A 15,891-nucleotide genomic window follows, 5' to 3' on the forward strand; every position below is an offset into this window, starting at 1 on the left:
CTCCCTCTCCCCAGGAAAATTAGTCTAGTTAGACCTGGCATCTTTGGCGTGGTTTCCCCTATCTTTTTGCCTCTACCTCCTGTATTTTTTATGCTGTGCTGGATTTCGTTTTTGCTGGTTTAGATGCTTTGGACACTCTGCCACTGCTGATCAGTGCCAGAGTGTAAGTGCTCCCTATGTAAATTGCTATTCTGATTGGATATACATGTTTGGCATATTTGTATCACCATGAAGTCCCTAGTAAAGTGCACTGGGTGTGCCAGGGCTGGTGATGACCGATGCTACTAGTGGGCCTGCAGCACTGATTGTGCCACCCACAAGAGTAGCCCTAAAATGGTGTCTCGGGCCTGCCACTGCGGTGCCTGTGTGCAGTTTAGAAACTGCCATGTCCTCCTGGTCAGTGTCCCCACTGACCAGGCCTAACCCTTCCCTTTTTGTGCACATCAGTCACCCCTATGGAAGGCCCAAGGTACCCCCCTGGGCAGGGTGCAGTGCATGTAAAAGGTAGAGCAGGTACTGGTGCAGGTAACATGCTCTGATAGTGAATGGCAGCCATTTTTGTTTTTTGACTATTATAAGGCTATCTTGCTCCATAGATTAACATGGGGGATGCTGGCTACAGTGGTTAACAGCATCTCTTCCCATAGGAACAAGATAGGACATAAGTATCTAGTATCCCTGAACTCAGAATTTAATAACACATCTTTTAGGAAAGGTTGTTTTTAAATCCTGTGTTTGAGAACAGCACTTTTAGAAAGTTGCTGTTCTCTTGACTGACCCTTCTGTGTGCCTTGGTCTGCTTGTGTATTGACTGTCCGGTTTGAGAGTGACAGGGGCTGGGGATTCCCCGGGAGGCTGGCTGAGTCAGCCCTAGGCTGAATGACTGCATTTGCAACTGGAGTGGTGGGAGGAGTTAGCACCTGGGCCTGAATAGGGCTGTGCCTGCCTTCCACAATGCTGGCTCCACCTCCTGCTGGGCGGCTGACGACCTTGCCCCTCACTCTGAAAGGAAGGAAGAAGACAGCAAAACAAAGTACTCAGGAAACACCCAGAACTGGTTTAGACCGGGCTCAGGGCCCACATGCACAGCGAGAACAAAGACTTTAGGGGTATAAGTACAGGACCCCTGACAACAGAAAATTGTTGTGGGGCCTCTGGAAGTTGTACCTGTGCTGGGAAGCTTGAAACTAAGCTTGAGAGACTTTTGAAACTGAAAAGTGTTGCATCGCTCCCTTGCGGAGCGCATCCCTGACAGTGCGAGAAGTTTCCCGCCGCTACGGAGGTCGAGATCGTCGCAGCGCCTGACGCCGCTGCCAGAGACGTCGCATACTTCGTTTGCGGGACGCACCAGACCGGTGCGGGAAAGCGAACATCGCTGCGAGTGTCGTCGCAGAGCCTGTCGTCGCTGGGTGAGATCGCCGCACCGCTTGCTTGAGGACCGCATCACGTCACTGCGAGCATCATCGCAGAACCATCGCATTGAGGAGCTGCGAGAGAAAGGATCACCGCTGGATCGCGCATCGTCGCCCCGGAGATCGTCGCAGCCCCTACGAGATCGTCGCATCGTGACTTTGCGAGAACAAACTTCCTACGGAACCTACGCACCGGAATCCATACAAGTGGCCTTCCTCCCCATACAGACCGGATTCGTCGCATCACGCCCGCTGCTGCAGCGGCACTGTCGCATCGCCTCCCCAGGGTCTCAGGAGCAACGCATCGCTTGTTTTCCACCGCACCAGCTTCTGCTATTTGGAACTTTGTTGCAACTAAAAGGTACTGTGAGTAAACGTGACGCAACTGTGAACTTTTCTCGCATCAGTAGAGAATTCTATCGCAACGTAGAGAATTCTATCGCAACCTAAAGAATTTTAACGCAACCTTAAGAACTCTTTTGGAACCATATTCTTGAACTGTGTATGTTGGATTTTTGTCGTTTTTGGTCTTGTGTAGTTTAGATTAAATACCTTTATTTTTCTAAACAGTTGTAGAGTTTTCACTGTGTTACTGTGAGTGTTGGTACAAATACTTTACGCATTGCCTCTGGTTGGCCTAGACTGCTCATGCAAAGCTACCTAGAGGGTGAGCAGGGGTTATCTCAGAGGGTTATCTCCTTGCCCTGACTAGAAGCAAGGGTCCCTATTTGGACAGTGGTACCTACCTCTGCCAACTAGAGACCCCCAGTTCTAACATTGGTGGTCAGGCGTGGGATTTGAACTTGTATTTGTACTTGACCCACAGTAATTGGTGTACATCACTAGTGAGTGCAGACCACTACGCCACCGCATACTACTGGTTTTTGATTTTTTTATTCTAATTTTGAGTAACTCTTCAAAGCATCATGGCTGCAAAAGGAAAGGCACTCAGTGAAGGGGCAGTAGGAGAATGGGAGTTTGTCATTGAGGATTTGTACTCCTACCCAGCAAAACAGCTTAAGCACTTCTGCCAGAAATGTGGGTGCCCCTCAAAAGGTGCCAGGAAAGAGGAGCTGCAGAAAATCTTGAAGGCCCATTGGGAGGCACAAGAGGGAAATGATGCTGTGGATAGAGAATAGTTTTCATGTCACAGATCTGCCAGTGGGCAGAGTAAGCTCAGGAGCTGGCAGCAACCATTCCAGCAGGGGCCTCAGCCCAGAAGAGTTACCAGAAAATCAGAGAGTAAGAGAAAATGAGTTGGAAGTTCTGAAAATGAAAATGAAAATGAAAATGAAGCAATTTGAAATAGATAAAGAGAGAGAAAAGGCGGCGGAGGAGAGCAAAAGTGCCCGCGCCTTGGAGGAAAATAAATTGCTTTTGGCTCATGAGTTGAGCATGAGAGAACTGGATCTTAAAGCCAAGGAGGTAGATGCCAGTTCAAATGGTGGCAGCGCGCAGCCAGTGCAGGGGGGTAAAGTATACATTCCCAAGGACCTGGTGCAGAATTACCATAGGAGTGAGGATATTTATGCCTGGTTCCCTTCGTATGAGATTGCATTGAGAATGAATGGTGTGCCTGAACAGCATTGGGGGGCGGGCCTGTGGAAACATTTTGAGGCTTCTGGGAGGAGTGCTCTACAGCCCTTAGAGTTGGCAGGTGCCATGACCTACCCCAATATGAAGGAGGCCTTATGTCTCAGGTATGGCCTTACTCCAGAGCAGTATAGACTGCAGTTTAGAAACTCCAAGAAGAGAGAATCTGAGACTTGGATGGAGTGTGTAAATTTGTACTCGCGTGCACTGGAAGGTTGGATGAAGGGCAGTAAAGTAACTGATTTTAAGGGGTTGTTGCATTTAATCAGTTGGGAGCACTTGAGTAGTCTTTGTGTTCCAGAGCTGCGCCAGCATCTTTTAGACAGCAAGCTGAAAGACCCCATTGAGCTTGCTAAGGAGGCGCACCGCTGGACCAGTACCAGGGTCCACAGAGGAATTGTGGGTACCACAGCCAAAGGTGGGCAGGGTCCCCAGCAGAAGAGTGGGGGGGACAAGGGTAACCAAAAGGAGTTCTCACAAGGGCCCCAAAATAGTTCCCAGGGAAAGGAATCCCAACCCCCCAAACCTAGACCGCCATGCCCCTCTAAGGGCAGGAGGGACAATAGAGATAGAAGGGATAACCAGGGTCCCCCTACCTGCTATCACTGCAATGAGGTGGGCCACATTGCTCCAAGTTGTCCCAAGAAGAAGCCCGCACCCACTGGTGCTCCCGCCCCAGCGTTAGCTAGTGTAGCTTTGGGAGGGGATTTGGTTTCTAGTGACTGGGGGGAGCTAGCAGTTATGACCCTTGTCTCTCTAGGAGACCAAGAGGTGGTCCAGGAAACCTTACTGCCCTCTAACACTAAGAAATATGGGCAGAAGGTGACCATCAATGGGAGGGAGATTGAGGCTCTGAGAGACACAGGAGCCAGCGTGACATCCGTGAGGTGTCAGTGGGTGTCTGAAGAGCAAATCATCCCTGATGTACTCTGCCCTGTAGTGGCAGCTGACAGCTCAGTGCGCCTCTGCAAGCTGGCGCGTGTTCCCTTTGCATGGGGGGGAGTCTCTGGTCTCTTGGAGGTAGTTGTCAGTGATGCCTTGCCTGTAGACTGTCTGTTAGGTAACGACCTGGAGAGTTCTCCATGGAAGGATGTAGAACACAGAACTCACTAGGAGATGTTGGGTTTGCCTGCGTGGATCTGTGTGTCCACACATGCTATGACAGCCAGTAGGGGGGATTCAGCAGAACTGGAGCCTGAAACAGTGGCCCAGAGACCTGCCAGGAGAGGAAGAGGCAGAGGGCGCGGGAAACCAGCCCCAGCCGTTCCCACGGTCCAGGAGGAAGCAGAACCTGAGGGGGATGCCCTGGAATCTACAGGGGAACAGGTGGCCGAACTGGGAGTCCTACCTGAGCTGACCCATTGGCAGCAGGAAGGTGGTCCCTCCAGGGAGGAATTCTGCCAGGCGCAGAAAGAATGCCCTTCTCTCATTGGTCTGCGGCAACAGGCTGTAGATCAGGCAGCAGGTGGAGCAGCCAGAGATCACTTTATCTACTGAGAAGATGACTTGTTATATGGCGAGCCTAAGTTTGCTGAGCCCGGTGCAGCCCGTGTGCTGGAGGTACCCGAGCACTTCAGAAACTTCCTAATGGGTCTGGCTCATGACGTGCCTCTTGCAGGACATCTGGGGCAAGACAAGACCCTAAACCGGCTTGTCACCCACTTCCACTGGCCCCAGATGAGAAAGCACGTTGGTTCCTTTTGCAGATCTTGCCAAACCTGTCAAGCCAGTGGCAAGACTGGAACGAAGTTGAAGGCACCCCTTCAGCCCTTCCCAGTGGTGAGCACCCCTTTTGAGCGGGTTGGCATAGACATTGTAGGGCCCCTGGACCCCAAGCCAGCCTTAGGCAACAGGTTCATCCTGGTCTTGGTGGACCATGCCACCCGGTACCCGGAAGCAGTCCCTCTCAGGACAATCACAGCACCGTGGTGGGCAGTGAATTGATTGGGATCTTTTCCCGTTTGGGGTTCCCCAGCGAGGTGGTCTCCGACCGGGGTACCAACTTCATCTCTAAGTACATGAAGTCTCTGTGGGCAGAGTGTGGGGTAACTTATAAGTTCACAACTCCTTACCACCCTCAAGGAAATGGGTTGGTTGAAAGGTTCAACCGGACCCTGAAAGGTATGATTATGGGCCTAGCGGAGCCCATGAGACCGAAGTGGGACTTCTTGTTACCATGCCTGTTGTTTGCCTACAGGGAGGTGCCTCAGAAGTCCTTAGGGTTCAGTCCCTTTGAACTCCTGTATGGCCACCCGGTTAGAGGACCTCTCTCACTGGTGAAGGAGGGTTGGGAAAAGTCCCGTGGGAAAACCCCCCAGGATGTGTTCATCTATGTGCTGGCCATCCGCAACCAGACACAACGCTTCAGGAAGCTCGCTCAGGCGAACCTGGAAGCAAGCCAGGAAGAAATGAAAAGATGGTGCGACCAGAATACCACTCTGGTCGAATTTCAACCTGGGCAGAAAGTGTGGGTGATGGCACCAGTGGAGCCTTGTGCGCTCCAAGACAAGTGGACTGGGCCATATGAGGTGGTGGAAAGGAAGAGTGAGGTAACCTACCTGGTTAACCTGAGGACTCCCGGGCAGCCCCTGAGAGTCTTGCATGTGAACCGCCTCAAACCACACTTTGAGAGGTCTGAAGTGACTATGCTTATGGCTACAGATGCAGGAATGGAAGAGGATAGTGATCCTCTCCCTGACCTCCTGGCAGTTAAGGAGCAAGATGGGTCAGTGGATGGTGTGGTCCTCTCGCCCACCCTGACCCCAGAGCAGCAGAGTGACTGTCGCCAAGTGTTGGGTCCGTTTTCCTCCCTGTTCTAACCCTGACCCCAGTAGTCACCAACTGGTGCGTCCATGATGTGGACACTGGAGACAGTCTACCTGTGAAACACAAATTTTACAGGGTAGCTGACAAGGTCAGGGCCAGCATCAAGGAAGAGGTTTCCAAGATGTTGGCGCTAGGGTTGATTGAGCCCTCCAGCAGCCCCATGGCTAGCCCAGTGGTCTTGGTGCCCAAGAAAGCTGCTACGCCCAGTGGCCCTCCAGAACTCCGGTTTTGCAAGGACTACCGTGGGCACAATGCGGTCACGAAGACTGACGCACACCCCATCCCCAGAGCTGATGAGCTCATGGATCGGTTGGGAGCTGCCCAGTACCTCAGTACCTTTGATTTGACTTCTGGGTGCTGGCAGATTGCCTTAACTGATGGGGCCAAAGAGAGGTCAGCATTTTCAACGCCAGAGAGGCACTTCCAGTCCAAGTCATGCCCTTTGGGTTGAAGAATGCCCCAGCCACATTCCAGAGAATGGTTAACCAGGTACTGACCGGGCTGGAGGAATTCAGCGCCGCATACCTGGATGACATTGCTGTAATCAGCTCAACGTGGGAGGAACATTTGCAACACCTCTGTGAATTGTTGAAGGCTCTGCAAAGGGCAGGCCTCACTATCAAGGCCAGCAAGTGCCAGATTGGGCAGGGATCTGTGGTGTATTTGGGACACCAAGTGGGGAGCGGCCAGGTTTCGACCCTACAGGCAAAGATTGATACCATTCTGGCTTGGGAGCCCCCCAAGACCCAGACAGAGGTGAGAGCCTTTTTAGGACTCACCGGGTATTACAGACGGTTTGTCAAGGGATATGGCACCATTGTCGCCCCCTTGACAGAACTCACTTCCAAAAAGTTGCCCAAAAGAGTTGACTGGACTGACGTCTGCCAAACTGCTTTTGAAACCCTGAAAACTGCTATGTGCACAGCACTTTTCTAGTGAGTTCATAGTACAGACAGACGCTTCAGAGCATGGTGTGGGAGCAGTACTCTCACAAATCACTGAGGAGGGTGGAGACCAGCCAGTAGCCTTCATTAGCAGGAGACTACTCCCCAGGGAACAGAGGTGGAGTGCGATTGAGAGAGAAGCATTTGCTGTGGTCTGGGCTCTGAAAAAGTTGAGGCCCTACCTGTTTGGGACTCACTTCCGTGTTTAGACCGACCACAGGCCCCTCAGATGGTTAATGCAAATGAGGGGTGAGAACCCAAAACTGTTGAGGTGGTCCATCTCCCTACAGGGAATGGAGTTCACGGTGGAACACCGCCCTGGCACAGAACACGCCAATGCTGATGGTCTGTCCAGGTTTTTCCGCCTTAGTGAAGAGAACTCCCAAGAGGGTGGGCAGTTCTCCCCACTTTCAGCTGGAGGGGACATGTGTTAGACCTGGCATCTTTGGCGTGGTTTCCCCAATCTTTTTGCCTCTACCTCCTGTATTTTTGATGCTGTGCTGGATTTCGTTTTTGCTGGTTTAATGCTTTGGACACTCTACCACTGCTGATCAGTGCCAGAGTGTAAGTGCTCCCTATGTAAATTGCTATTCTGATTGGATATACATGTTTGGCATATTTGTATCACCATGAAGTCCCTAGTAAAGTGCACTGGGTGTGCCAGGGCTGGTGATGACAGATGCTACTAGTGGGCCTGCAGCACTGATTGTGCCACCCACAGGAGTAGCCCTAAAATGGTGTCTCAGGCCTGCCACTGCGGTGCCTGTGTGCAGTTTAGAAACTGCCATGTCCTCCTGGTCAGTGTCCCCACTGACCAGGCCTAACCCTTCCCTTTTTGTGCACATCAGTCACCCATATGGAAGGCCCAAGGTAACCCCCTGGGCAGAGTGCAGTGCATGTAAAAGGAAGAGCATGTACTGGTGCAGGTAACATGCTCTGATAGTGAATGGCAGCCATTTTCGTTTTTCACTATTGTAAGGCTATCTTGCTCCATAGATTAACATGGGGGATGCTGGCTACAGTGGTTAACAGCATCTCTTCCCATAGGAACAAGATAGGACATAAGTATCTAGTATCCCTGAACTCAGAATTTAATAACACTTCTTTTAGGAAAGGTTGTTTTTAAATACTGTGTTTGAGAACAGCACTTTTAGAAAGTTGCTGTTCTCTTGTCTGATCCTTCTGTGTGCCTTGGTCTGCCTGTGTATTGACTGTCTGGTTTGAGAGTGACAGGGGTTGGGGATTCCCCAGGAGGCTGGCTGAGTCAGCCCTAGGCTGAATGACTGCATTTGCAACTGGAGTGGTGGGAGGAGTTAGCACCTGGGCCTGAATAGGGCTGTGCCTGCCTTCCACAATGCTGGCTCCACCTCCTGCTGGGCGGCTGACGACCCTGCCCCTCACTCTGAAAGGAAGGAAGAAGACAGCAAAACAAAGTACTCAGGAAACCCCCAGAACTGGTTTAGACCGGCTCAGGGCCCACATGCACAGAGAGAAAAAAGACTTTAGGGGTATAAGTACAGGACCCCTGACAACAGAAAATTAGATCATCCTGGAATCAAGAAGGAACCTCTGCCAAGGAGAAAGCTGAAACTGAAGAAGGAAGACTGTCCTGCTGTTGCTCTGCTGGACTGACCTGTTGCTTTGCTGCCAAGGAGAGGGGAAGGACTTTGCTGCTGAGCTGTGTCCCCTGTCTTGAAGGAATCTCCAAGGGCCTGCGTAGAGCTGGCTCCCTGTTCTGAAGTCCCAGGAACAAAAGGACTTCACCCCCAGCTTCCCTGAACTCTGCTGAGATAGTTCTGCCCTTCCTAGTGTGCTTGATCCAGTTGTGGGGCCTCTGGAAGTTGTACCTGTGCTGGGAAGCTTGAAACTAAGCTTGAGAGACTTTTGAAAATGAAAAGTGTTGCACCGCTCGATGCGGAGCGCATCCCCGACAGTGCGAGAAGTTTCACGCTGCTACGGAGCTCGAGATCGTCGCAGCGCCTGACGCCGCTGCCAGAGACGTCGCATCCTTCGTTTGCGGGACGCACCAGACCGGTGCGGGAAAGTCGAACATCGCTGCGAGTGTCGTCGCAGAGCCTGTCGTCGCTGGGTGAGATCGCCGCACCGCTTGCTTGCGGACTGCATCACGTCGCTGCGAGCATCGTCGCAGAACCATCGCATCGAGGAGCTGCGAGAGAAAGGATCACCGCTGGATCGCGCATCGTCACCCCAGAGATCATCGCAGCCCCTACGAGATCGTCGCATCGTGCCTTTGCGAGAACAAACTTCCTACGGAACCTACGCACCGGAATCCATACAAGTGGCCTTCCTCCCCGCTGCAGCGGGACTGTCGCATCGCCTCCCCAGGGTCTCAGGAGCAACGCATCCCTTGTTTTCCACCGCACCAGCTTCTGCTATTTGGAACTTTGTTGCAACTAAAAGGTACTGTGAGTAAACGTGACGCAACTGTGAACTTTTCACGCATCAGTAGAGAATTCTATCGCAACGTAGAGAATTCTATCGCAACCTAAAGAATTTTAACGCAACATTAAGAACTCTTTTGAAACCATATTCTTGAACTGTGTATGTTGGATTTTTGTCGTTTTTGGTCTTGTGTAGTTTAGATTAAATACCTTTATTTTTCTAAACTGTTGTGGAGTCAGTTTGTGGTGTTTTCACTGTGTTACTGTGAGTGTTGGTACAAATACTTTACTCATTGCCTCTGGTTGGCCTAGACTGCTCGTGCCAAGCTACCTAGAGGGTGAGCAGGGGTTATCTCAGAGGGTTATCTCCTTGCCCTGACTAGAAGCAAGGGTCCCTATTTGGACAGTGGTACCTACCTCTGCCAACTAGAGACCCCCAGTTCTAACAAGTCTACAGAGGCATGTGGCTGCATGATGCTCGAGGTTACATACACAATGCACAAATAAATGAATGTGTGTCTTTTTCCTTAGAAGTTTGATGCTGCCAATGCTATTTCTTTTTCAAATAATTAGATCATTGTTCCAAGAAGTGGAAGTTGTACCATACAAAAATATCAATAATTACTAAATACATTTTTAACATGTCTTTACTGCAGTGTTATATACAGTTCCCGCATAGTTACCTGTATCTCAAACTAACCATCCAGCCCTTGTTTGCTTGTGTTCGAATGCCATTCACAACTCGTACCTGTTTTGTTGATACACAGGTAGAGACGACATCTAAAAATAAGAATATAAAGGAAAATATGATGTTTTGTGAAAGGCTAGTCAGGTTGAGTACCAGAAAAAAATGTTAAGAGCTAATAGTCAGCCTCTAGTTCCTATCTAGTACTTCAGGTATTGTGTGCTACTGATGATAGTCCATGTAGAATGAAAAATATGACTAATCAATTAAAACATTACTACTCTAGGATCAATACCAACTATTTGTGTAACTTCATTCCTTTTTGGTTACTTTTATGCACTATTATTTGTCACGGAGTGACAACAGTTTAATTGTTTTACATTAAATCATGGACACAAAGTTCTGGCACTCCTTGCCTTAATTCAGCCTTAGTACATAAAAATAAATACCTCAAACCTTCACAGAGCGAATAGGCATAGAAAGCATATCCAGGTGAAGTATTTTCACTCTGGAGGTCCAAGAACTTCTTTCAGTACTTTTTAGTAAGCATTAATTAATTGCGCAGTACAATTACTTTAAGTATGTAGTGTCTACTCCCCCTTCAGAATTCACTGTCAACTCTTAAAAGAAACTCATGAAACACGTCAATGCACTATTATTATTATCATTATTATTATTACTATTATTGTCATAATTTGCAAGACATTGACATATTAGCTGGGGGTTGAGAACCATGCAAAAGGGTTTTGTGATGACCATCATACACACATGGATGCCTGGTTAGGCTGGAATTCGGTCTAGAGAGCCAATCATGGGCCAGTACAGAGAGCTTCTTATCCCCTTAAGTCTGTAAATGGCAGATACACACACTACCTCACTGGTGCTTGGAACGGCAATTGGCTGACATCAGGGATGGTTTTCCAAAATCCTCCAGTGAAAAGTGCTGGAGGTGTCCTTTTTTTATAAAAACCTGTGGTGAAGGAGCAGAATCGCTTTTATGTCTCTCAATCTGTGACCTCAGCTTGCTGCGAGTTGCGCTGACAACACAAACCCTGACTGGAACAGCTTGATAGATGCAGGTGAGTTCTGCCCTCATTGTGAGGTTTGGGGGCATTTGAGATGTCCCCCATTTTTTCAGGATACATCACTGGAAAGGGAAGAGTCTCCCCTTTAATAATGCCCCTTACAAACAGATTCCCACTTGAGGATGGTGGCATGCTGTGATCAATGATAACGAATCCCACTAGTCTACCAAGAATAATGCAAGCCAGGGTCAGCCTTCGTAGTAATGGACCAGCCCCTTTATTCAAAGGTGTTTTTCCCCCTCTAGGTGCAATCGCACCCCCAGAAGACTAGATTTGATAAAAAAGAATTCACAAAAAATTGGAAATTGCCAGAGGCTCGGCCCTCCTATACACTGGCTGACCCCTGTTGGGCAATATTTTTTAAAATAAGTGTGTAATCGGGGATTTAATGTGAGATGTCATCAGTAATGCCATCAGTGATGTCACTGACCATGTCATGAGTGATGTAATATGTGACATCATCAGCAGTGCATTGCAGGGGCGTAAGTTATAGTTAGCTCAACTAACTATAACGGCCGAATTTCTCTGGTTTTGTACGAGTGAAATGTCCAACTAACTATAACATCCCTGAAACCTATGGTTTTTTCAGTGAATTTCAAAGGTTTTTTAGATGCTAATTTCTAACTATAACGACCCTGAAACCTATGTTTTGTTCTGTGAAATTTAAAGGTTTTTTTAATGCAAATTTCTAACTATAATGACCCTGAAACCTATGGTTTATTCAGCGAATTTCAAAGGGTTTTTAAATGCTGATTTCTAACCATAAGGACCGTGAAACCTATGTTTTTTTCAGTGAATTTCTAAGGTTTTTTAAATGCTAATTTCAAAATATGCCTACATAAGTAGGACATATGCATAAAGAGGAAGAAAGGCACATAAAGAAGCAACTTAAATGCAGAAAGAGGCAACAGAAGTCCAGAATGAAAAGGAAAGGTGCAGAAAGAAGCAAGAGATACGCAGAAAGAACCAACAGAGGGGCAGAAAGAGCCCTTGCTGCAAAGTCATCCTGTGCCCCCAACCCTTTGCTGATGTGTACTGGTAGTAACTGAGTCTGACTAACTAGGCCTAGAGCCAGTGCTATGCTAAAAGATACTTAGAATACAGTGAAAACACCTACATACACTAAGGTACACTATGGGTTGGGGTACCTCTGTGATTGGCATGACGTCCCCTTTAAGGCCACAGTACATAATAGGGCACAGGGATTAAAACTACCTCTAAGTCAGAGGTGCAGAAATATGCTTCTTTCACTAGTAGTCACGTTTGAAGAGTGATAGAGAAAGGGTGCTGGGCCTGAGAGCAGTGCTCAGGAATTCCGCTGCGTTGGACTTACAGGAGGAACCAGGAGGCCTTGTTGACCCCCAAAGTCCCTCAGGAGTAAAGTGGACTTTATCCCCCATCCCGTAGTCCGCTAGGAGGCGCATTTGTAGAGTGGAGGAGAAAGGGGGCGTGGCCTCCGAAGACGTCTTAGCAATCCTACTGTGTGGGACTTACTGGTAGAACCAAGAGGGGAGTTGGTCCACAAGGACATCCTTGGGGGCCAACTACCCCTCCTATTACCTCCAGTGAGTACCACACAGCAGGATTTCTAAGTTCTCATGCCATGCCATGCCCCCTTTGCCCATCACTCTGCAAACACACTCCCTGGCATGCTCTTGGATGGGGATTGAAGTCCCCTTCACTGCTTGGGTCCTTAGGGGGCAGTTAGCCTACCTCTTACCTCCAGTAAGCCCGACACAGTGGGGCTGCTGAGAGGTGGACACAGGCCATGCCCCCTTTTCCACCACTCTGCAAACGCACCTCCTGGTGCACTCTTGGTTGGGGAATGAAGTCCCATTTCTTCATGAGGGTCTCCGGGGGCCAACTAACCCACCAGATGCCTCCAGTAAGCCCCACACAGCTGTATTGCTGAGCGTGGTCTGAGACCAGGCCCCCTTTTTACACCACTCTGCAAACACACATCCTGGCGCCCTGCTGTTTGGGGGATGAAGTCCAGTTGTGTCTCAAAGTCCTTAGGACTCAAGAGGACCTCATCGTCCCACCAGCAGTGCACCAAGAGGCGCGTTTCCAGAGTGGTGTAAAAAGTGGTGTGGCCTGGGACCACCTTTCAGCAATCCCACTGTGTGGTTCTTACTGGAGGTTCCTGGTGGCATAGTTGGCCCCCAGGAACTCTCAGTAGCAACGGGGACTTAATACACCAATACAGAGCACGCAAGGAGGATCGGTTGCAGAGTCATTCAGGGAGGGAGCGGGGCCTCCGGCGAGTTGCTGGTTTCTTTTTTCTTTTTTCAATTTCTTTATTTTATGGGAGGAAGGCTGCATGGCCCCCCTTCCCTGGGCCACTTTTGGTCCTGAGGAACCCATCTCCCATGGCCTGGCCAGCCTTGCTGTTTTTTTTTTTATTTGGGAGGTGGGCAACGTGGCCCCCCTCCAGTGGCCAATTAGAATAGAATAGAAAAGAATAGAAGGTAGATTTATAGAGCGCGAATTGCTGCCCAGGGGCGTCCAAGCGCTAGGAAGTAACAGAGGAGACCTCGTAGAATAGCTGGCAGAGAATTAGTGGGGAGAGGTGAATAGGAATGTCTTTAATTGCTTGCGGAATGAGGAGAGGTTGGGGTTGGCTCTAAGATGTAGCGGGAGAGTGTTCCAGGTCTTGGAGGCGTTATGGGAGAACGTCCTGCCGCCAGTCCTAGTCCTTTTTATTCTTGGGGCCATAGCCAAAAAAGACTGGCTTGAGCGGAGGTTTCTGTTGGGTTGGTAATGGGTGACTAAGTCACGAGTAATTATAGGACCTGTGTCCCAGAAGGCCTGATGGGCAATGCACATGGCCTTGAAGAGGATTCTCTGGTGCACTGGCAGCCAATGAAGGCTAACCACACTGGCTCTCACTGATTGCCTGCGGGGAAGTTCGAGCAGTGCGCGGGCCGCACAATTCTGCACCATCTGGAGTCTGCGTAGGGTGTAATCTGGAGCGCCAAGGTAGAGCACGTTGTTAAAATCTAGGCGAGACTGAATTAGACCCTGGATAGCTACCTGCTTAGCTTCCATGGGTAAAAGGGGGAGGATTTTCTTTAGCATCCTGAGGAGGCCAAAACAGGTGGCTGAAAGTTTTGTGGCCTGGGTATTAAATGAGAGGGATCCATCCAGCCACACCCCAAGGCTCTTGATGTTATCCTTGGGTGATGGAGGGGTGCCTAGACAGGGGGGCCACAAAGATTTAAAGAAGCCGGGGTTGGAGGGGCCCAGGAGCATCAGCTCCGTTTTGTCCCCGTTTAGTTTGAGAGCTGATGAGGACATCCAGTTCTTTACTTCCTCTAGGCACTCTCTAAGTCCGCCTAACATTGGCATGTTGGCCTCCTGCGCCAATGAGACCACCAGCTGGGTGTCGTCCGCATAAGAGATAATCTTGACCCCAAAAGGACGGACGACATCAGCCAGTGGCCTCATATATATGTTGAAAAGTGCAGGGCTTAAAGATGATCCCTGAGGGACTCCGCACCTTAGTGGTCTACTAGTGGACACAGACTCACCATCGAATACTCGGAAGGATCTGTCCTCTAGGAAGGATTTGAGCCAAAACCAGGCTTGGTCCTTGATTCCGACACTAGACAAACGGTACAGCAAGGTGTCGTGGCTGACCGTGTCGAATGCCGCGCTGAGGTCGAGGAGGATCACTGCCACTGATCCTCCTTGATCCAGGATTTTTCTGGATTCCTCAGTGACCATAAGGAGGGCGGATTCAGTTCCGTGTTTGGGTCTGAAGCCCGTTTGAGTGGGGTCTAACAGTTGGTGGTCTTCTAAAAAGTTCACCAGTTAGAGATTAATGTATCTTTCTAGGATTTTACTCACCCACGGGAGCAGGGAGATAGGCCGGTAGTTGCTAAAATCTGAGGGGTCCAGATTGGGTTTCTTTAACAATGCTCGGACCATGGCCCGTTTCCAAACGGGAGGGACAGTGCCGGAGGTGATAGATGCGTTCAGGACATCCCTAATGGTTGGCAGCGTGATCTGGGATGCTGACATAATGATGTCAGGCGGGGCTGGATCGTCAGGGGAACCGGATTTTACTTTCCGAGCCACGGACTCAAGGGTTGCAAGATCCAGGAGGGGGAAGTGATCCAGAGTGGGTTGAGGCTGAAGGGAAGGGGTTGTCATAATAGTATTGATCTGGACTAAGGGGGTGGTAGCTATGGGTGGGAAGGATGAGCAGATTGTGTTAACTTTTTGGTGGAAAAACTCAGCTACGTTATTGCAATGGGTGGTGGATTTTGTTTCGTGCAGGCTAGGTGGGGGTTTAGTAAGTTTTTTCACAATTTGGAAAATTTCTTTTGGTTTTGATTTGGCTAGGGTAATTCTGTTCGAGAAGTATATAGCCTGAGCAGCTTTGTAGTCATTGATTGACTCTCGGTAGCGACTTTTGTTTCCTGGAGAATAGTCTAAACGCCATCATCTTTCGGTTTTTCTGCAATGGCGTTTCTTTTCCCTAAGAGCCTCCATGTACCAGGGAGCAGTTTTGTGGGAGCGTTTCAGTGTGGTTTTACTTTTAGGGAGGGTGTCTTCAAGAGTTTGAGTGATCCAGTCTTCGTAATCCTGGTTGGCTAGACCAGGATCCTCATTAAAGAGGGGTTGGTTGCTTGCGAGCTTGATGGACCATTCATCGACTGAGAGACGAGACCAGGATCTGGTGAATCTTGTGGTGGGTCCAGTTGGTGGAGGCTTGGATGTGGTCCAGGTGAAGGGGACCAGTAGGTGGTCAGTCCATGGGAGCGGAATTGGTAGTCCAGCTACAAGGTCTGCACAGTTGCTGAACACTGGGTCCAATAGGTGGCCCTTAACGTGGGTAGGGGTTTTGACATGTTAGGTTAATTGTAGCACAGCTAAATCGTCCACGAGCGTAGTAACTGCATGATCCGATGCAGAATCAAAATGAAGGTTGAGATCACC

General features: G+C 49.5%; 1 protein-coding gene across 1 annotated transcript in view; it reads right to left on the reverse strand.

The window, feature by feature from the left end:
• Positions 1-15,891, reverse strand: part of HGF (hepatocyte growth factor) — a 564,049-nt gene that overhangs the window by 133,281 nt on the left and 414,877 nt on the right. The window contains exon 13 of the mRNA XM_078674176.1: positions 9,861-9,957. Within this exon, the coding sequence (XP_078530302.1) occupies positions 9,861-9,957 (97 nt within the window). The remainder of the gene's footprint in view (positions 1-9,860; positions 9,958-15,891) is intronic.

The sequence above is a fragment of the Lissotriton helveticus genome, chromosome 1_1 (assembly GCF_964261635.1).
Source record: "Lissotriton helveticus chromosome 1_1, aLisHel1.1, whole genome shotgun sequence".
Lineage (NCBI taxonomy): Eukaryota > Metazoa > Chordata > Amphibia > Caudata > Salamandridae > Lissotriton > Lissotriton helveticus.